Source organism: Struthio camelus, chromosome 3 (genome assembly GCF_040807025.1).
Source record: "Struthio camelus isolate bStrCam1 chromosome 3, bStrCam1.hap1, whole genome shotgun sequence".
NCBI lineage: Eukaryota > Metazoa > Chordata > Aves > Struthioniformes > Struthionidae > Struthio > Struthio camelus.
The window spans coordinates 94,145,975-94,167,391 of record NC_090944.1 but is presented as its reverse complement, the minus strand read 5'-3'; the positions used below and the strand labels follow the sequence as shown (position 1 = coordinate 94,167,391).

Here is a 21,417-nt window from a genome sequence, read left to right as displayed (position 1 = left end):
CAGTTCTTGCTGCACCTGAGTGATTCTACTCATGTGTTATGTGCCTGTACGCTTGGTTTACGCAGATACATCTATCCCTGTCTGTCTATGTTATGGGGTCCTTCATACTATGCTGAGCTCACAGATGTGGAATTAAAGGGTTAGTTATATAAAACCTCTGAAACAGAGAATTGTATATGCTATTGGTCTCTGCGTGTTTGTGTGTCCTGATGGAGCTTAAAATCCTTGTATACATAAGTTGTATCTTTCTTTTGTATATATTTAGTGTTACAGAAGTATGTATACTCAACATAGCAAAGTGTCAAAATTAGATGTTGAAATTGTGAGTCCAACTTATTCTCTGGCATATATGTCAAATCAAGCAGAAACATGTAAAACGTTTTAAATATTGGAGTAAAAAATAGATGCTGTTGAGTTTTATTCTGTAACTGCGTAATCTGTGGGATTAGATTTGTCTGTACAAAGTGGAGCCAAAAGAATTTTTACTGATATTTAGCTTCCGAAGTTCCTTTTTTGTGCAATCTTAGTATTTTCTAAATTTTTCCTCAGTGAAACTGACCCTCAATAGTAATAATGTCTTTCTGCCTTCTCTCCAGGAACTGATAGAGAATGTAGTAACTGTTGCAGAAAATACAGCTGATGAGCTTGCTCGCAGCGATGGCAGAGAAGTCCAGCTGGAGGAGGATCCTGACTTACAGCTCCCTTTTCTTTTACCAGAAGATGGATATTCATGTGATGTTGTCAGAAATGTTCCAAGCGGGTTACAAGAATTTTTAGATCCGCTCTGCCAGAGAGGTTAGTTCTACTGTATTACAGTATAATGATGTTTCTTTTGTGGTACAGTGAACAACACAGAACCCGAAATATGTTTTAATTATTCGTAAATCATTTTCTTCATGTTTATTTCAATCTTCTTATTCTCTTTTAAGTATTTACTTCCGCAGCCCATAAAGGGATGCAGGATTTTTGAATCCTTACCCTTTCTCCCTGTCCCTTTTGTTCATTTTCAGGATTCTAAATAATTAGTACTTAGTGTTTACTGAAATTTCATTTTGCCTTTGCTGCAAAGTTTTTCAGCTTTTAGTGCTGGGGCAACAATAGATGCAGCATGTTGCAAAAAGAAATCAAATGGTTGTGTAAAGTGTGCTGGGTGTAAGGGTTATCTAGTAATCATTAATTGTAAGGTTTTTATGCATGTAACTTTACTAGAAAAAATACCTTCTGGCTTCTTCATAAAGTGTTGACATTTGTGATTTTGTAGTATGAAAAAGAGCAGAAAAGACAGAAAAAATTATTGACTACAAAGGCAGAGAAAGCTCGTGACGCAGAAGAAAAAGAAGGGGAAAGAGCAACTTTATGCCCCTCTTTTCTCCTTACGCTTGTCTCTTAGCTGGGCCAAGTGAATTGTATTAGAGTCAGTCTGGAGTAAGCAAACTCTGAAATTCAAAGTCAGCAGCAAGCAGGAGACTGGAGTCTGCCTTTCTTGTCTGATGCTTTTCCAGGAATGATTAAACTGTTCAACAGCAAGGCTGCACCTGCCCATCATCTCCTCATGCGGGTTGTAGAAATCCTGAATTTAAGGGCAAAATCTGTATTTGGGTATTAGTTATGATTTTTTTTTTTTAATGATAACAGTGCCTCAGTCACTATATGAAAACTGATGCTTGGTTACCAGTCCTGCAACATAAACGTAAATTTTGTAATCTTTGACTGTTTCAGAATCAAGTTACTTTTAAAGCTAATGTTTATTAAATAGCTTAGGTTATTTTTTGTTTCTTTGGGTGTGGGCTTTTTTTTTTTTTTAATACACATCAGCTGCTTCCATATAACATTAAAGAAAACACTAGAGCTTAAAATAGTTCCTTAAAGTTCATCAGCATAAGAACATATTGCTTGGCATTTTGTAGCCTTACAAAAGTTAAAATGAAGACTAAAGAACTAACGTAGTTAGGTGAAAGTGAAATAAATTTCAGGAGAAAGCAAAGCAGTGGATCTGACTCTTTCGTTGATAGTGTCCCTCTAGTTCAGAGCACGTACAATGAATGAATGGTCACAGATTGTTAGCTTTCATCCTTATCTTGAGCTACTTCATTTTATTAGAAGCATCTTTGCTATATAATTTCTTATTAATTTTCTGTTTGATAAGCAGTTGTTTAAAACATTCCACAGGAACGTCATGATGTGTAGGGCAGCAGAAGAGGCTATATACAAAGCAGGCTTGGTCTATCCTACAGAAAAGTTTTGCAACTGTTAGTTCTAGCTCTTACTTTATGGAAAGGCAATATTCTTGCATTAAAAAAACACTAGGAAACCATTTCAAGAGTTAAATGAGTTACAGAGGATGTAGTGTTGTGAGTAAAGAGGACAGGTGGAATAAATATTTTAGTTAACAAATATATTTACTTTAAAAATATCTGTATAGTTTTTATATGCAATTCCTTTTTAATCCATACAATCAAAATACTACTTTTTTGGTCTCTTAAATTACACTGAGTGACTGGTTTACAGTAAGCCAGCGTAAACTGACTTGCTGAAAGATGGTCTTTGTGTGAGAAAGAGCATCTGTTCTATTTTGATAGGGTGACTTGTAATTTGACTGTCTCAAATTACTGTCCCTGATTTAGGGGAAAATGCAGGATATCTTAAAACCAACATAGATCTGACTGATGGACTGCAATTAAATTTCAGTCTCTACCATAGACTTGCGTTAACATTGGACAAAGCGCTCACTCAGCCTTTCAGCTGCTCTGGCTCCTTTTTTATTCTAGGAATTGCTCAGTTAATAACCAAAACAAACAAAACCCCACTTCTAATGACATGGTTGCACTGAAAATGGTAAGGAGTCTATATGAATCTTCAGTTCTGCTGTATCTTTGGAGAGACTGGTTAGTGAGATTCAGTGCAAAGCAAAAGATTTCTGTGGTGCTGCCTTACTCTGAGAGCTTACTGCCCGTGTTCTGAGAAATGATTTGATGTTTCGTGTCGCCCTTGTGTCTGGTTGTTGCAAACAATTTTTGCAACCCAAGAGTTTTCTATAAATTTTTAAGGTTTTCAGATACCTATGTGTTTCTAAGAAGCAGCAACTGCAAAACTGTAGGATTTTGTAGGTATCTTGAAAATGCGGTGAAGCCTCTAATTGCATCTAAGGTACAAGATTCAACATATATAGGAACATAAAAGGACAAATTCTGCTGTTTGGTATTTCCCTGTGGCAGGCTGTTTGGTTTTAGTTAATCTGTTGAGAAAATATGATGAATGTGTTTACTTTCTCCTTTAGGTTTTTGTAGACTAATACCTCATCCACGGTCACCAGGCACATGGACAATATATTTTGAAGGTGCAGACTATGAAAGTCACCTGTTGCATGAGAACGCTGAGTTGGTAAGTGTTAATTTAGCAAATAATGGTGAAAACTGAACAATGATTTCTTAGCAAGCTGTTGTGTTTTGTGTTGAGTTTTCATCATTATTAAGAGGAATAGGCTTCATTATTGAGTATGTAACTCATTAATGATTTGGTGAATTTAAGGAACTACTTGCAGACGACTTTAAATCAGTGTTTCTCTAGGCTGTTGCATGATATAACTCTCATGCAAGCAACGTGTGTCTGTCATGTTCCTCCACCCCGGGAGTTAACAGCAAAGAACGTTCCTTTTAAATACAGGCAAAAATGTATACGGACGTGTATCTGTAAATAATTTTTGATGTGAATGGAGCTGCAGGCTGCTTTGTTTTATAAACTAGCAGTTGCCAAGTAAATATTTAGTACTAAACTGTAATCTAGTATTTAATGTTGTTTCTGTTAGGTTTTCAGGAGTAAATCTGCAGTTTTCTTTTTCATTGGACTTGTTATTAAAGGGAGGTTACAGTTTAGTGTGAGGGGTTCTTTTATGTTGTCAGGCTTTTTGTTTTGTTTGGAATAAGTGATTACTAAGTAGATCAAAGTTTTAGATTAACTTCCTTTTGGAAGGATAGTGGTTTTGTAGGAAACAGTTTTTAGAGGAATTAATTAGAAATAGCTTCATATTTATAATGATTTTAATGAAACGAGGAAGACCAAAACTGAACTAGAATTTACCTATCTTCCTGATAGGTAAGAACAAATTTGTGGCCCTCAGAAAGAAGTGAGCAGGAAGAACTTGCCTTTGAAAGAAGTCAGGTTGTTTGTCTTAGAGCAAAAAGAGCAAAAAGAATTTTTCATCCTCCCTAGACCTATCATGACAGTGATACCCTTAAAAAATGGTTGGGTAGTTTTATACTAGTGAGAGTACAGTACCGTGAAACATTGTATGGAAAAGCTGATAATCAGTATTAAAGGGGACTGGAAAGCTTCATTTATCCTGTTCGTAACACAGCATTTGTTAGGTGACGTTACGTCACTGCAGCAAGACTGTATTCTTTGCTTCCTCAAGGCCAGAACAGAAGAGTATCTCCTAGTCTATACAGCTGATAACAGCAGAGGCCGATACTGAACTGGTTAGCCACGCTTCTGCAGGCTTCATATCTTGCAAAAAAGGCAGTTGATTGAGGAGGACATAGCAGAGGTGTTCTTGAGATGTCATGGTCTTCCTCCTGCCTTTATTGTTGTAGAGAAATGCATTCTTCAGAGCTAGCGGAAGCAAAACTAGTCTGGAGTTAGGCTATGTACTTGCTGTTTCTTATACTAAGAAAAGGCTAAAGTAGAGTTCTGATCCTTCCGCATTAAAAAGACCTGATAAAGAAATGTGAGAAATTAATACCACTTAGACTGTCTGAATATCCTAATCTGATCAGTCTTCTTTCTAGTGTGTGTATGTTAATTGAAGGCGCTAAGCGTGACAGTGGAAGAAGTCTTGCTCCCTGAACTGTGCTTTAAGTGCAGGTTAATTAGTGTAACATGTCTGTGTAGTCCAAATATTAGAAAGATGTTCCGTTATATGGTTGTGCTATCTTATTTTTTTGCAAGCCAAAAAAGACTTTTTTTGCAAGTCCTCATAATTCTGCTTCTGTTGGTAGTCTAGGGAATGGCCCAAATTAGGCAGTCCTCCTCAATTTTCGTTAAAGATTTCTGTTTGTTTGTTTGTTTGTTTATTTTATTGTCGTGTCAAAAGAGAAATCATATATAGAGTAGTGACAAAGGTGTGTTCCCAGTGTCTTGTGACTTTTTCTTCAACCTGATTTTTCCATAGAAGTCTCACCTTTTATAGTGTGTATGGTTTTTGTTGACTCTGGTTTAAATAATGTTTCTATTGAAATTAATGAAAAAAATCTTGAGTAAAGTAGGAATAGATTCTGTTCTTCTGCCGTCTTTGGCACAGATGTACTAGAATACTCCTAGCTTAAAATCTACTTGCTTTCCTAACATTTTAACTTAATCAGACAATATTAATTTTTTTGAATTAATGTTTTGTTTATGTTTTGACTGTACTTGCACTCTACTGTGTAAGTTTTAATATGGGTACAAGCTAAGGTTCATATGCTTTAATTTATGTCCTTCAGCTAATCAAGATGTAATGTCAACTTTTTTGAAAGGGAACTGGCAACATTTGGAAGATGTAAAAACCACTGAAAATGTTTAGGGCGCTGGGGTCTTATTCTAGCTGTGGAATTTGGGGAAGTGAAATTTTCTGGAAACTGAATTTCAAGTTCAGATGGTTAAAGCCTTCAAATAAATTGTCCCATAATATCTTTGCAAAATTATGTTCTAGATGCTGCATTTAAAACTGATCTCCAAACAGATCACCCCCTCCCTTCTAGTAGGCGCCTACTGAGTTTAAAAATCTGTTTTTGTAAAAAGTTACTTCACTTTATAGACCTGTTACACTTCAAATAGTAAAAACTTATCTTTCTTTACTCTAACTGTTAAACTAGAAAAGAAGTTTGGTAGACTTCATAGCTTTGTTACTGTACAGAGCAGAGGTGTAATATTTGATAATTTGAATTCATATTAATCGAATGTAACATTCTATTTTTTAAAAAATTAAGTTCCAGATATATTATTTAGGATATGAGATTTTTTGGCTGCATAAATAGATTTGGTTGTAGGTTGTTATTCTATGTGGTAATTTTCTCAGCCTGGGAATGAACATGAGCTTTTGTCTTTTTTTTTTTTTTTTTTTTTTTTTTGTCTCCATTCCCCTTCGCTGTTGGATAGGCTCAGCCTTTGAGGAAAGAACCTGAAATTATCACTGTAACGCTAAAAAAACAAAATGGAATGGGCCTGAGCATTGTTGCTGCCAAGGTATGGAAATCGGTTTGTTTACGTGTTACTAAGTGGTTTTTTTTGTTTGTTTTTTTTTTTAACCCTACTGTGGAAAATATTAACGGAAAAATCCATTTCCGTTAAGTTTGTCATGTATGTCATATTAATCATACTTTTATTCTGACTGGGGAATGTTTTCTTAAAATATGCAAGCATGAGCAATATAAGAAGAGAAAGCATAATATGGAAGTAGTTATGGCAGTTAAGTCTAAAACTATGCAGGTTAATGTAGCATTTTCCAGACCCAAAGTGTTATTAAAGAGAATGAATAAGTGTGTTTATTTAGCACTTTAGCTGATAAATAGCAGCAGTATCTGGGGAAGAAAAGCAGTAAAAAGCAGAAAGAACAAATGAGTGCGTTTGTTCTTCTATATATATATAGAAGTTTGCCTGCTTTCTGCTGTGAAGACAAAAGACCTTATCCTTTGCATGGAATACAGCTGCCTGTATGACTTCGGCTTTATTGTTTTCTGATCACGATCTACAGCATATTGAGTAGCTTGGTAAAGGGGAGTTTTCCTCTTGCCTTAGCAGAAGTCTCTGGTGTATGCTTCTCTTGTTGGTAGTAATATATGTAGAATGCACATACAACTCCAGCCAGCAGATGGAGGGCTCCACTAGTTGGTGGGTTTTCGTTTATAAGTGGGTTACACAGCAGACCTGATTTTAAATTTTTAAATTTATTATAAATTACATAACTGTGGTATCCAAGAGTCCTGGTTATGAGTATGTGGTATGCAAAAGATGGAACAAGTCTTTCCTAGTGCCTCTTTACTATGTGTTACACAAAACTTTTTGAAAAAAATCTCATCTTCCTTGGCTCAAGGCGTGATTGATTGTTGTTTTTAAGTTATTTGACGTAATTAATTACTTCCAAACAGCACTTTTTTTGTTGCAGCTTTCCACGTTTGAAAAAAAAGGTATCAGGTACACACTGCTAATAATCAGCAGTTACTGAGAAAACTATTCAGAATCTCAAAAATGTAGCTCAGAATGTTCTGCTCTGATTTTTGTGGAGTCAGTTACTAATTTGAGAAACAAATAGTAGATTTTTAGATGCACCAGATTAAATGTGCATCAGACTTCTGACTGCCATCTGCATTTCAGTTGAATGTTTTGAAATGTGGAGTTGAAATTAGTTTTTCACTTTAAACTGTGACATCTGATTTCTCACCTAGAGAGAAGCAGGGTATAAGAGAGGGGGAAAGTTTCCTTGAGGAAAAATTTCCATTTTCGCTGGAGCTGGCTGGCTTCTCCCATACATTGCTTTAACTAGCAACGTTATCTTAATTCATGCTAGCATTGTGTAAGAATGTTACTGTCCAGTGTGAAAGCTTGCTTGGACATTTTTTACAATTTGTTCAACCAGTTTTAGGATAGCTCTGTATCACGACTTGTGATGGAAGCAGCAGTCTTCATCTTGGCACATGTGCTTGCAGAAGCATTCAGTGCTTCAGGCAGTATTTGCGTGCCATCTTGCTGTGGTATGCGTGCCCCAGTATTGGAATGCCGATGTTAAGAAGGTTATGCCTTGACTCTCAATCTGAAGGAAGCAAGAGGCGGATTTTATGTTGTGTTAATTTTAGTGTGTCTAGAAGAGAAACTTTTGCTTAGTTTTAAGTCAGCAGAATGTTGGTGGGATAGAAATAGTCGTGTTGCATTAAGTGTTGAACCAAATTGGACTAGTAATCAGTTAGGATTATATTATTAATTAGGGTTTTTTAGAGTGCAGAGTTGCTTATTGGAGGTAATGAGTAGCATGGTTTTCCCGTAATTGGTTTCATCAAAAGAACAGGGTAAGGAGGAATGCGCTGGCACCAATTTCCCCAAGAATGGATTGGAGAATTGCGTGTGACTGAGCAGCTTTTAATAGTGGGTGGATTTTTTTTCTTTCTATTCTTACCTTATTGACTTCCACTAACGCTTTTTCCGGTACGTCTCAAGTTGTGTGTCTTTTAGCAGCGTAAGAATTAAAATTCTCAGTTTTTCTTTTTGGCTGAGAAAAGTGGGAACAGAAGTCCAGTAAAGCATTTGTTTAAATTTTGTGAAATTTTAACGTGGATAGAGTACCTGAAATGAGAAAGAGACAAGCATCGGAATAGATTTAATTTTTCTTTTATACATACATACATATATGTATGTATGTATAATATACACACATATATACATATATACACACATATACATATGCACACACATATGTATATATATGTATAATATATGTATATATACATATATATACGTATATATATGTGTACACACACAAACACACATATATACACATACACGTGTATATGTATTTATTTACTAAAAAGATTGATTATCAAATGCTCATATGAAAGTACATTATAGTTTAAGAAATGAAAACCCATATTCAGTTTCAGAAACACAGTTACTGTCATACATGCAGGATCCTGGTTTGATGACTGATCCCAGTTAATGTTTCTTTAACTAGTGGTTTCTAAAGAGTGTTTCAAGTGTTGTAATAAAAGAAAATGCCGTGGCTAGTCAATAGGTGGCACTGTTTGAAATGATGAAATACAACTTTGAAACCACTCGGCTGTGGCCGTGAAAATAACTTCTGAGGTGACAAAACAGTCGCTCTCAGTAACATACCGCAAAAGAAAGAGAATGCCTTGACGTGTCAGTGTGGACCTACCTTTCTCGTTAAGTTAAAATCCACTTTTACGTGATGTGCTCCTGATTCTTGTCACTGGCCTTGTATAAAGTTGATTAAAATGTGCGTTGCTGATGTTTTTAGAAATGAGTGAAATGGGCAGATTCTCAAAAGTCTATTAGAACAAATGCTTTCTACTGAATACTCTCTTTGCTGTGGGTAAAAGGAAGAAAGTCTACACTTCTATAGGAGTTTGTGCTCATCTCTGAGGAAACATCTAACTAATTTATAATTTGGTAATTCTTTGGGCTTATATTAATTTGCAGAATTTCTAGATAATTAAAGTCTGTGCCAATTAAGAGTTTGTAATGGGGAAATTAATCCCCTTACCTACACCTTCCAAACAAAATGTTTTTAATTACCAAGTGATTGTCGCTTTCTCTTCTCCTGCAATCTAAAAAAGATCATTTGAGTTGAAGCTAAGATTATACAAGTGGAGAAGTGGCACAGCTTGCACTGAAATCTTCTGCACCTGCTTATCTTTGTGATAGATGGCTTCAGACTGATGGTTTTGTAATACTAGTGATTTGAAAACATATTGACAGTAATGTAAAAAATGGGAAGTGAGGCAAAGAATATGTAACAGTGTTTGATCACTGGGGAACCCTGCATTTGATCCTCTTTCCACCTAGTGACAGCCAGAATGTTTAAATGCATTACTTTTACTGTAGAAATACTCATTTTTTTATTTAAAAGTTTTGTATGTTTGCCAGGAATGTTGGAGGGAGCAAAATTGCCACCTATCAGCTAGTTTGCTTATCTTGTTTACGATAAGGGTATTTTCTAAGGCAAGACAGCTCCTTTGAGTAAACATATAGTAAGCATATGTGCTTTATGAATACATACTGGATAAAACAAGTTACGCAACAACTGCTAGGAGCCAGAGGATTGTAAGCAGTTTTTTTTTTTTTCTTCCTAAATTGAGGAAACATCTAGCAGCATTTCTTAACTTAAACAACTTCTTTAACTTAAAAAGTTAAATTGTATAGCTTCATATGTTTTGTGACCCGGAAGGTTAACCTCTTCTTTAACCCATTTGCAGTGCTGCATGTTTTCTTGTAGTAATGCTTCTGTAGCTTTATTACCAGTAGCTTTTATAACAGGAATATGGAAATCTAGTTGGTAGGAGTGGTCGGGCATCGGGAACGGTATTGCTTTCTGAGGTTGTGTGCAGAATTTGGTTGCTCTAACCCTGAAAGATGTTTTGATGTTAAAAGCTGCCTGACTCCCAACCACATTGCGGTTAAGTTTTTATGAAATCCAGATGATTTGGAAGCAGTGTGTGCATGCAGTTTACTTTAAAAATATATCACTTTTGGGGGGCTTTTGCATGTGACTTCTTAGCCATCTGTGGGCCAGCACATTACTTCCTGTTTAATTTGGAGGTTTTTTGTCTTTTGTACAAAAGGGCTCCCTTTTTGTTTTTCTAGCAGTTTTCAAAGTTTAATAAAGCCTCTAAAGTAAATGAAAGTCAGAACAGCATAACTGATTACGTAACGGTCTGAATATTGTATTGGTTATAGCTGGTGTTGATAAATGCTATACTGTGTCATAGCATCCAACTCAGAATTATCTTGATGGGTATCTTGGAAAATCCAGCAGACTAGAGTGTTGGTTGCTGTTGAGGGCTGAAAGAGAAGTGGAGAATTGTTTTTTTTCTTTCAAGGATCTGTAGTCCCGAAGATCAAAATGTGGTTTTCTGTTGTTGGAAGAACAGAATCCATGGTAAGTCTGTTCAGGTTTCTGTTGGGACTGTTTTTCTGTAAAGTTTCAAATATTATCCCTGTACTTTTTCCTGCTCTCTTGCTTGTTTAAACCTGCCAGTAGTTAGTTACTTGTTCGTGTAGTTACAATGTAATGTAGCATGCAGTTAAATATAGTCAGAGGCTAGTAGCTAACTTTCCAAAAACTAAAAAGAAAAAGCTTAACTAATTTTTCACTTATTCTTTATATGCACTTCTCAAATTTGTGGAAATGACTTTTAATATTAAAAGTTTCAGGTGTGATAACTGCTATTTTACTGTGGAAGAGCATGAATCGCATGACCTGTGATATGCTTGCTTGTCATATTAGCTGGCTGTAATCCGGATTCTTCTAAAAGCCCCTGTTCTCCATCTATAAAGTCTTAAGGGAATAATAAAAATAGACATCTCAAACAGTGTATATATAAGAGACTTTAAATACTCTGTAGATGCCCCCCCCCCAAAAAAAAAAAAAAAAAAAAAAGACCAGAACTTGCAAATATTTTCCAGTTAGGGTATCTTACATGTAGCACATTTACAGCAGAGAGGCATTTACATTCTGTTTAGACTGCTGCTGCACAAAAGAAAGGATTCCAGTGTTCTGCAAGCAACGCGAATCGGGTTTTGTTGATTAATTTTGGCATACTAGTTAGTAGTCCTTAATACAGTTTAGTTCGTAGAGGGTATACTGTGTATTTCTCTTCCACTTCTTACTTTATCATCTTTTATTAGTGTAATGGAAAAAGTTACCTTAAAATACCTACATACCCCTTAAAATACATACGTATATGCACCTGTATATGAATGAAACTGTATTTTTGGGGTTTTTTGAAGATAATAGAATTAAATATTTCTGCAGCAATTACTGAAATAAGATAAGATGACTAATTTTTATCAATAGAAGCATTTCAAACTCTCCATATGACATTTTATGAATAAATATTATGGGGAAGAAGTTTCCTTTTCTAAAGACAAGTGTGTGGAACCTTAACCATGATAATTTGTATTATTCGGTAACCTTATTTGTTCTTAAGGATTAATAAAATCACTGTAGGTTGATTTATTTTCTAAATAGTTGTTCTTCATTTTACATTTAACACAGTCAATTTAAGGTATTAAATTTAAGGAGGGTTTGAGACTACAGGATTATCAATTTAAATATAACATTTTTCTGAAATTTTGTTTTACAAATATAGGTAATATATTAGGTAATATGTTCTCATAATGTAGTAGGTAATGTATTTAGGAGGAACTGGCTTAAAAATGTTAATTTAAAAGCTTAATTTTTTCAAAGTTGAAAATTAGATTTATATTTACAAATGATACCAGTAACCTGGTATTTGATTGTATTTACAATCATAGACCATTGACGGATTTGCATTTTTGTTGTTTGTGTTTTTGTAACTGTTATCTCATGTTCCAGCTCTTAAGGTAGAATTTCAAACACGTTAGCATGCCAGCATGCCCTTGTAACAGTTGTCTTGTGTTTGTGCATCCTAAATTTTTAAGGAAAACATTTGCCCTTTTGCACTTTCCTTCCAGTATGAGTTGATTGAAATGTTTGAGCGTGAAGGGTTTTGTTGTTGTTGCTTTCTCTTTTTTTTTGAATGCTTTTTTTGAACTACTGATGTTGCCCTAACAGACCTCTTAAGAGGAACTTGCTTTAAAAAAGTAGTCTTTTACTAGCATTTCTACCACAGATTTTTTTAGTCCGACAGGAGTAGGATATAGTGCAGGCTGCCAGTTTAGTCTGTCTCATGACAAACATGTAGCTCTGTGTCAGTAAGTTGCTTGTTTCCTGTTAATTCATAACTTCCAGAGGGGTTTTTGGTAAACGTTGGTACCTTATAGATGTTGCATAAGAGCTTGCTAATGCTTTCATATGCTTTGAGGGGAAAAAAAAAAAAAAAAAAAACCTAAAGCTTATGCCAGCACAGCATGATTTTTCTTCTCACCAACTGAGACCACAGCTCTGTTTAAGTGTAGAGTGTTTTTGTCTTTTTTTACTAGCATTTATTTAGATTTATATTGCAATTGGGTCACCCAGACGTTTGTATTTAATGCCTTCTGGAACAAAAGGGTTTTTAAGAGCCTGTCTAAATAAAATGGATGTGCCAGTTTCTCCATGCATTAATGCCTTCTCTGTGCAGGCACTTGCTAGCAAGTTCACAAAAGTAATAGTATACAAAACTTTAGCATTCCTGTAACAGACTTCATTAAATTCTGTCATTCAAATAACTTTTGAAATTCCATTTAAGTACGTATTACCTACATCATTTTAATTTTAAATTTTTTACTTCCATCAGTGAAAAAGAATTTCAGAAGCTAACAAATTGTGAGTTAACTATTTCAATGTGAATAATACTTTCAATTGGAGTAGAAGTTTCAATGCTTAAGAGTACTTGATAGCGTATCCGCAGACACTACATTAAAATGTATCCACCTGAAACTGCCCAGCAAATTTATATGGAGGACTGTACTATGGTTTTTTTTTTTTTCTGTCGTAATTTGTTCTTAGCTAAGAATCAAGATGTATGTCTTGCAAAAAAGTGCAGAGGTTGTTTTGTTTTGACTAAAATAGATTGTCAGTTGTTGTGTCCACGAAGTACCATCTAGAGACCTACTAAAGGTGAGGCATTAGTTCAGAATTGCCTCAGCAGGGAAGAATGCTACAAGGTCTGATATGTGATTTCCAGATTTTTGCGTAACTCTGAATAGCTCTTCGTATATCACTGCTTTGAGGTATTTCTAGCAAATTTACATTAAGAAGTTACGGTATTTATTTTAGGAAATAGAATTTGAGTGGTATATTTTGCTTGAGCTCCACATATTTTTTCCTTTGAAAGAGAAAAGATAAGCTGATTCAGACAGGCCACTGTATTTTCTTTTATTTAAAAAAAAAATTGAGTGCCTTTATCGATTTGTGATTATCATATGTATCTTCAGCTGCAGCATTCGTCATGGTAAGAGAGGCTTCGTTTTCAGAAAGTTTAAGAAAGAATCTTGAATAAAATTTGCTTGGTCTTTGACAGATGCAGTGTATGAAACATTTTTCCCTTTACCTACTTTTCCTGTGTCGATAGAGCCAATAGTAAAGTATAATTAAGAAGAAACTGTTGAATGCTTGGTTTCGGTCCCAGAATAGGATTTTAGGTCGATGGCCTTAATTTCTTTCTTTGCTGTGCTTTTTATCAAGGAAAATCTTGGAATTTGGAAACATTCAATTTCTAGAATACGAGAGAAATTTTGTTTTACGTTGATAGACTTCTGTCTACCACAAAAGACACTATAGCTGTTTGTCTGTTTGTGTGTTTTCTTTGTATAGCTAATCGCCTTACTGAGGATTCTGAGTGCCATAATTTGGTAAAAAATGAAGAAAGACTACATATGTAATTAATGCCATTTCAGTAAGTCCATTGTATAATATCCTGGGTTCATTTAACCTTTTATCTCTTGGGGAAAGCAAGCTTTAGGAACATATAGGATATGTTCACTTAACTGCATTGCACGCAAGTCAGTTTTTATTGTGAACATTCCTTTTTAAGAAAGTAACAGGCACTTGATTGGAAAGCCTTCTTCCATTAAAGAAAACAGCAAAACTCTTTGGTCCATTCTGGCTTCCCCTTTTCAGGCAATTTGTAAGTAGAGCAAAGTTCTCCAGGTGTGTTGGATGCTTCTGAGTCCTGTAGGATTGTACAGCTTGCAATCTAGCTTTTCTCTGGATTGTAAGATGTTTATTTTTCATCTGTTTTCCTACTCTGTGCTACTAAGTGCAGTAACGGAGTTATTCATTAATGTTAAGTGCTTGATGTTTCTATGGCCACCAATAATGTTGACTGGCCCCGAAGTTTGAATCTCCACTGCCTATTTTGCTTAATTGGAGATGTTTTCCCTGCTTGTGACTGTACTTTGTCCAGTTCGTAAAATGCTTATTTCCCCCACTGCCACGGAGGAGAGTGTGAGAGGGGAAAGCAGAAGATTTCCTGTGTGGAGCATGGGTCGGTTTCAGAATTTGCTTTAAATCAGAGTGCCACATGAATCGCGGCAGCTGTAGCCACAACTAAAGGACCAGTTCTACACGCAGCAAGCTGCTTCACCTCATTTATATTTGGAAATTATATAGAGCATGCTATGAAGTATTTTATCTAATGATGATAGATTTTCCAGAGTCTCTAAACTGTTCTTGAGGGGGCTGAGGTCTTCACTTCCTCTGCCAAACTTTTTTTTTTTGATCTTCAATTCCGAAGAAGTTTGCCCTTGTTGGCGGCGGGACCAGGAGGTACAAAGTTAGTCTTTCTCACTTCTCTGGATTGACCGCAGATAATTCGGTGAATCACAGTCGTAGGATGTTCTGTACATAACGGAGATAAAAATGCTTGTTCTCATCTGGATACAACGTACAAAATACGTTCAGTTTGGGGGAATGTAGGTAGTATTATATTTGTTTTTTCAGAAGCGTTTGCTTTGTACATCCTAGAGAGCGTGTTTGTAAACTGGCTGCAGTAGTTCAGTAAACTGATGTTCTTTAAAATGCATATAAACTTGGATTATTTAAATGTTTCTAGACTAATTACTTGCCAGGGAAGTCAGATGGAGACTTGATTCTGTTGCATAAACTTGCCTTTAAGGTTATTTATAAAAACTTCTGAAGATCTTCTATGTAAACTTAGAGTCCGGAATGAAAGACTCAGTCCTGATAAAAATCAGTTAAATCTACTCTGGGCGTAGGCAGATAAAAAATTTCAGCCCTGATAGCTGCTTTCAGGCCTGATAGCTAGATTTCTGTCTTATAGCGTACGCTTATTGTATGATTTAAAGATACTCTAGTTACAGGGATTCATTTTGTTTTTAAACAGCTTAGTTTTTAGAAAATGCAACAGAGGCTTCCCCAAAAAGACTAATTTGAAGAAACAATTCCACCCTTGAAACGTTGCGAAAGATATCTGATTTTAATGTTCCAGCAAAATATATTTTTGTGTATGTATACATACATACATATCTATATGTGTAACTAAATACTTAAAAATGTTTCTATAATTACACAAAATCCAAGCGTGTCTTGGAAAGGATTAAAAAAAAGATTCTGATTGTAAGTTTTGTTCACACAAACTATCTAGAACATTTTGACATGTTGCGGTCTTGATATCTGAAGCCAAGTAACTTGGCATGTTACTTGGAACATAGCTGATAACTGTATGAGTTTTGTGTGTGTGTGGATTCTGTCAAACTGTCTAGAGAACGGAGATCCTTCATTTTGAGACTACTTTTTCAGGTTACTGTTTATGTGAAACTTAAAACCATTTAAATATACTATGAATTTAAGATAGAAATCTTCACATCAGTGTTGGAAGGCCATTACGAAGACTTTCTTCCATTTTGTGTAATTGAAAGTAGATTGTAATACATATATATAAAAGCCTTCTTGAAGTATATTTTTCTTTTATCAAACATGATTTTGACAGTTTCTATTGGAAACTTAGAGTGATGAACAAAATAAGTGAAGTATGGCAGGTTTAGGCAAAAGGTAGTTTAGAACAAGAAATGACGAAGCCTTGCTATTAATTTTCTGGAGAATTACGGGTTTGGTTAGGCACCGTATATGCATATGTGTTTCACAGATTTTTTTTTTTTTTTGATATATTTAGTTCAGGTTATTTAATAGTGCGGTTTTGTAGTCCTAGTACCTGGAAAAATGTTTCCATAATGTATTTCATAGTTTTAATTCTAATCACAGGTGTTAAAATCCCGCAGATATACTGAAAATGCAAGAATATTACTAACCTAGCATGAAGGATAGCTAACTTGTGTTGGACCTAGACTAGTTGCAGAGCAGGATGCGTGAGTATGTTTGTAGCGTCACCGTTAAGGAGTTAACAGATGGGCCTTCATTCCCACTCTGATACCTTTAGGCTAGGGCGTTGCTGAAACTGGTTCATGTCTAAGCAACTCGAACCCACCCCACCGTACGATTGGCTTTAGATCCCTGTGTGGCTTAGACGGTTAGCTTTGAAATCTAACTGCCTGCTGAGTCTCATTAAAAACAGTAGCCTATTGTCTTCACCATCCCGTTCTGGCTGCTTAATCTGGCAAATGCCAAATGGTAAAGAGGTGGGTTTTGTTATGTCTACTTTTAATTCTTCCGTTCTGAATAACCAGTTTGTGGACTAGGTATGCCTGCTGCCATTAGGAAGACTGTATATCTGCTCTTATTATTCTTCTAACCGCAACTTAATAAACGGTTGGGCTGTGTCGTATTTTCCAGTTCTATGGCTGATCTAATGTACATAAGCCAACATTTCCTGTCTTTGTTACTGACACAGGAAGTCCTGTAAACTCATCTGCCTTGTGACTTAGCAGCACTGAGGGTAAAATCTGTAATCCTTAAATTTTTTTTTAATTCTGTCACTTTTGTTAATTCTTTACTGTTGCATTCTTGTTCATCCTCAATTTTGCATCCTTCTGATATGTCGTAGTAGTTGTTTTGGTTTTTTGTTTGTTTTTTTTTTCAGATCACTATAGTTTGTTTTCAGGTTTTTTTTTGTTTGTTTTTTTTTTTCCAGATCACTGTAGTTTCTCTTATTTTTCCTTATTACTCAGTCTGGTTACCCCGTAGAAGTGGTTGTAGTTTTTTTTTTTTTTTTTTTTTTTTAATGCTCCCTCTTCTGTGTCCATAGTTTTAGTAATTAGTCTTGAAGCAAATGCAGTATTTTGGGTGCAATCTTATTAGAGCACAGAGTGGCTTGCAAAATAACACTTAAATGTGAAAACAAATATATATTACTGTACACTGATGTGGTGCTTGATAGAAGGCCCAGCCAATAAGCTGACATGATTAAAAATGGTTTATTGCTACATTGTCTCAAAAGTTGTGGTTTGATTTCATTATGTAACTCAGTCCTTTGGCTTCTTTAACATGATGGAGTTTTTGTAGTCAAGCAGAGACTCATACAAAGTTTAAAAAGGGCAGCTGCCACTTTTGACAACGTTTATGAAATCTTTGTCTCTTCTATGCATTTGTCTGCCGTAAATCTTTGTCGACTGAGCATATCTCTATATATTTTGTTGAATTAAACAAATTCAACCAAAAATTTGATTGACGCTGCTCTGTTATATCAACTTTCTTATCATCCTATCTTATCATCCCTCTGCCTCTGGTGAATTTCTAGATTTTTTTTGAATCCTTTTAATTTTTTTTTCTAGCTCCAGTATTAATCAATATTGTGTTTTTCACCTTCTGAACTTTTAACAAAGATGTTGAATTAAATGGCATTAACCAATGCTGACTATTCCTCACCAAATTCCCCTTACCCCTATGCTTCATTCGTTTTCAGTGTCGCGTTGCTGTTAATGTCTCAATCTGTGACTTGAAGGATGGGAACCAGACAGATAAACATACTATTTGAGATTTTTGTTACTTTCTTCATCTTCCAGGTGCTCTCTTATGAAGGAATCTGGTGTTGGACACCTTTTTATTCTGTAGCAGTGTGGTTACTCTTATGTATACATTTTATCAATATTCTAGAGATTGAAGTTGCTCTGGCCACAGGTGTCAAAATTGCTCTTTAACTTCTGAGGATTATCATAGTTGCTTTGAGTTTTCAGTACTTTCCTAATCTTTGAGGCCTTCAGAAAAATCATAGAGCAAATTCATTTATTTGTTCCTTTATTCAGTTAATTCATTACCATTTTCCTTTACACTAGATGATGTGTCCTAGGATACTAGCTTACATTTTCTAGTTGTCTTACGGCTTATTTTAAAGATATTTATAATTGAACATTTTACAGAGTATTTGTTACTTTTGAATTATCCAGAAGTATTTAGCACAGGTTCACTTCCATGCTGTTTGTGGTGTCTAATTAGTGGACTTGCTGTTTATCTGGTACTCCTTCTTGAAATGTTTGTAGAAAATTTGTTTCTTCCAACAACTTAAGGAAGAACGAATACAAAGGCATACGATCAAGAGACTTGAAAATGGAGCTTATCCTACTCGTTATGATATAATAGAGGCCATCATCTTCTTGAAATGCTAAGCTAATCACTCTTCTTACTTAAATAATATAGAAAATGACTTGGTTATACTTTCTTGAAATTGGATGATCTAGGGCTAATACTCCCTGAGAGTCTCTTCTAACAAGGTGCTTCATAATTATCCTGAGTTATTAGTAGAAAAACATTCTGGAGTAAGCGTTGATACCTTTTTTCCCAGGAAAATAATTCTCTATGCACCTCTTGTTAATTTACTCTATCAGTGGCAGATTTACAAATAGCAGTTAATACTTAATTTTTGAGTTCTTTCATTAGTAAAATTCCTGTCCATTATAATTAGATACGTTTAAATGTTAGGAAATAATCCTCATTTTTTTAAGGGAGAGCTTTTTCTGAATTAATAGAGAAGAAAAAAATAAAATGATAAATATACATAAGTTGTCTTTTGGGTGAGATTTAATGTTGATTCTCTTCTCTTGGCCCCAGTCTGTCTGAATTCATTAAGGCTCTTGAAGGAGCTGAAGGCTCTTGCTGAAGTTTCAGTTGGTTGACTGTTTTATTCTCCTCAGTCTTCGGTTGTATTTTCAAGATGAAGCTCTGTTTATACTGTAAAGGGGCTTTGTTTGCTTTTCTTTAATTCAGTCATGGGGAAATTATAAAACATCTTATTCTTTAAAACAAATAATAGCTAGCACTGATTTTTTTCTCTTACATGTGTAAGCTACCTTTTTGATCATGAAATCCTCTGCTGTTTTCAGTATTTATACGTTTTACTTAGCAGTTTGGGAATGTAGCCTACGATTTTGGTTTCTCCTATTAACACTTTTGTGTTTTTTGGAGTTTTCTTTTGTTGTTTTTTTCTTTGGGAATAATTGATTTGGGAATTTCAAAAATATATTACAAAATATTCAACCTGTAGGTAGTGTTGTAGGTACATCACCATTTTTTTTTCTCTACCAAGTTTTGGAGTTGATTTACAGACTTCATATGTGGAAGACAATGTCAGATTTGTATGTAGGGCATACTCACTTATTTGAGAAGGTCCCTTCTCAATTTAGCAAAAAATCACCAGAAAATATAAGTCTTGAAACTTTCTTACATGAATTTGACAGATTTGCATGCAGTTGAACATTCTTGAACAACACTGACACTGAACTACTACATAATTAGCACCACTTTAATAATCGGAAATTATCTTTTCATTTCAAATGAATAGTTAGATTTGCATGAACTAGGCAACCTGTGACCTGTGAGTTGTACTGATGTGAAACTCCTAACAATTATGGTCATCCAAATGTGTAATAAACTTAACAAGCCTTTTAGTGTTTTATTTCCTCACTTTTATTTATATCCTCAGGTTGTAATTATAGAGTCCGTCTTGGAAGATTTTTCTAAACATGCTTCTTTGTTCCATGATAAGAACTCTTTGAAACCAGGCGACTATGAGAAGAATGAAGTTATTCCTCTCTAATTTGTTCTCTTATCTAAAAGCTTACCTGTCTTTTCCATCTGTCCCGCTTTTAAGTATTGTTGTACCGTGTAGGTGAACCACACAGATGCAATAAAAACCACGTAAGGGAGATAGAGCTTCTGCTGAGTTTTAATTGCTGAATTTATTGATAGCATTTCCTACCTCAGTTTCTTGGTTATCCACTTAACTTGTAGCACCTTTTATTCTTGTTCTGTTTCTTGGAAGAGGACCTCCTATTACTATTATTATTTACAAGGCACTCTGGTCACTTAGACAAGTGTTCCCGTACGTACTTTCCTTCATTTAGATCTAGGAAAAAGAGCTCAGTTAGCATTTTAAGCAGGCTCCTGTATGCAGAGGTATTGTGTATTGTGTTTGCCTTTACCTCCCAAGTAGGATTAGAAGATCTATTAAAATTCCTTCTAAATTCAAGAGAATGTTCACCACTGTCATAGAATTCCTGCAACGACCTGTAAGTCGCTGCAAATTTAGGAATAATTATTTTAATGCTCATATTAAATTTAATCTAAGTGCATGCCAAGCTTGCAAATGCATTATTAACATCTTTCAACTTGTGCTGTTTTAAAGCATTAACTTGTATCTTAACATATCTTTAAGATGAGAAGAACAACTTCCGTACAGTTAGTAAGTATCATGCAAATGCATGTGTTTGTTCTGGTTACTGGACTTAATCCTACAGGAATATTTCTGGACTATATAATCATTTCACAGTATTTTCCTCAATTTCCTACCCAAGTTGGATATTTTATAGAAAAAATCCCAAGCATGGAGGAGAATATGTTCAGGAGTGTGTTGATGTTTTTAATCAAAGAACCAATTAAACTTAAACTTCCTGAAAAAAAATTGGAGACTTTTTTTTTTAAATCCTGTTGTATAGTTACATCACCGAAGGTTTATTTTTTGTTGATTTTGAATGGGCTGTATTTACTTCAGTTCTAGGTACTCTAGTCATCTCCATCCCTTGCTAAAATTGCTATACTTTGAATTGTTTATGTTGGGGGCGAGGAGGAGGGGAATCTGATGGTCTGTGGCAAAGTTGGGAAGCATCATATGGATGTGCTTGCCATGCAGAATTTTAAAAGCTTAAAAATCAAGATGAGTTTTAAATGTTTGTAACAGGTTTTTCCCCTATTCAGTTAGCGTCTCTGTTAGTGTGGGGCTCTGCTTTTTTTGTTTGTTTGTCTTGCAATTGTTTTGGGAATCTGCTTCTGCTAGAATACTGCTGTTCTGCAGATACTGCTCGGAGCTGCCTGGCAAGTCATTACCTGAACTACAGTAG

General features: G+C 35.1%; 1 protein-coding gene across 35 annotated transcripts in view; it reads left to right on the top strand.

Moving 5' to 3' along the window:
* The window catches only part of AFDN (afadin, adherens junction formation factor), a 142,623-nt gene that overhangs the window by 92,092 nt on the left and 29,114 nt on the right, over window positions 1-21,417 (top strand). For all 35 annotated transcript variants that reach the window (XM_068939151.1, XM_068939173.1, XM_068939172.1 and 32 more), the window contains 3 exons: window positions 597-795; window positions 3,278-3,381; window positions 6,133-6,219. In XM_068939151.1, coding sequence (XP_068795252.1) covers window positions 597-795; window positions 3,278-3,381; window positions 6,133-6,219 — 390 coding nt within the window. The remainder of the gene's footprint in view (window positions 1-596; window positions 796-3,277; window positions 3,382-6,132; window positions 6,220-21,417) is intronic.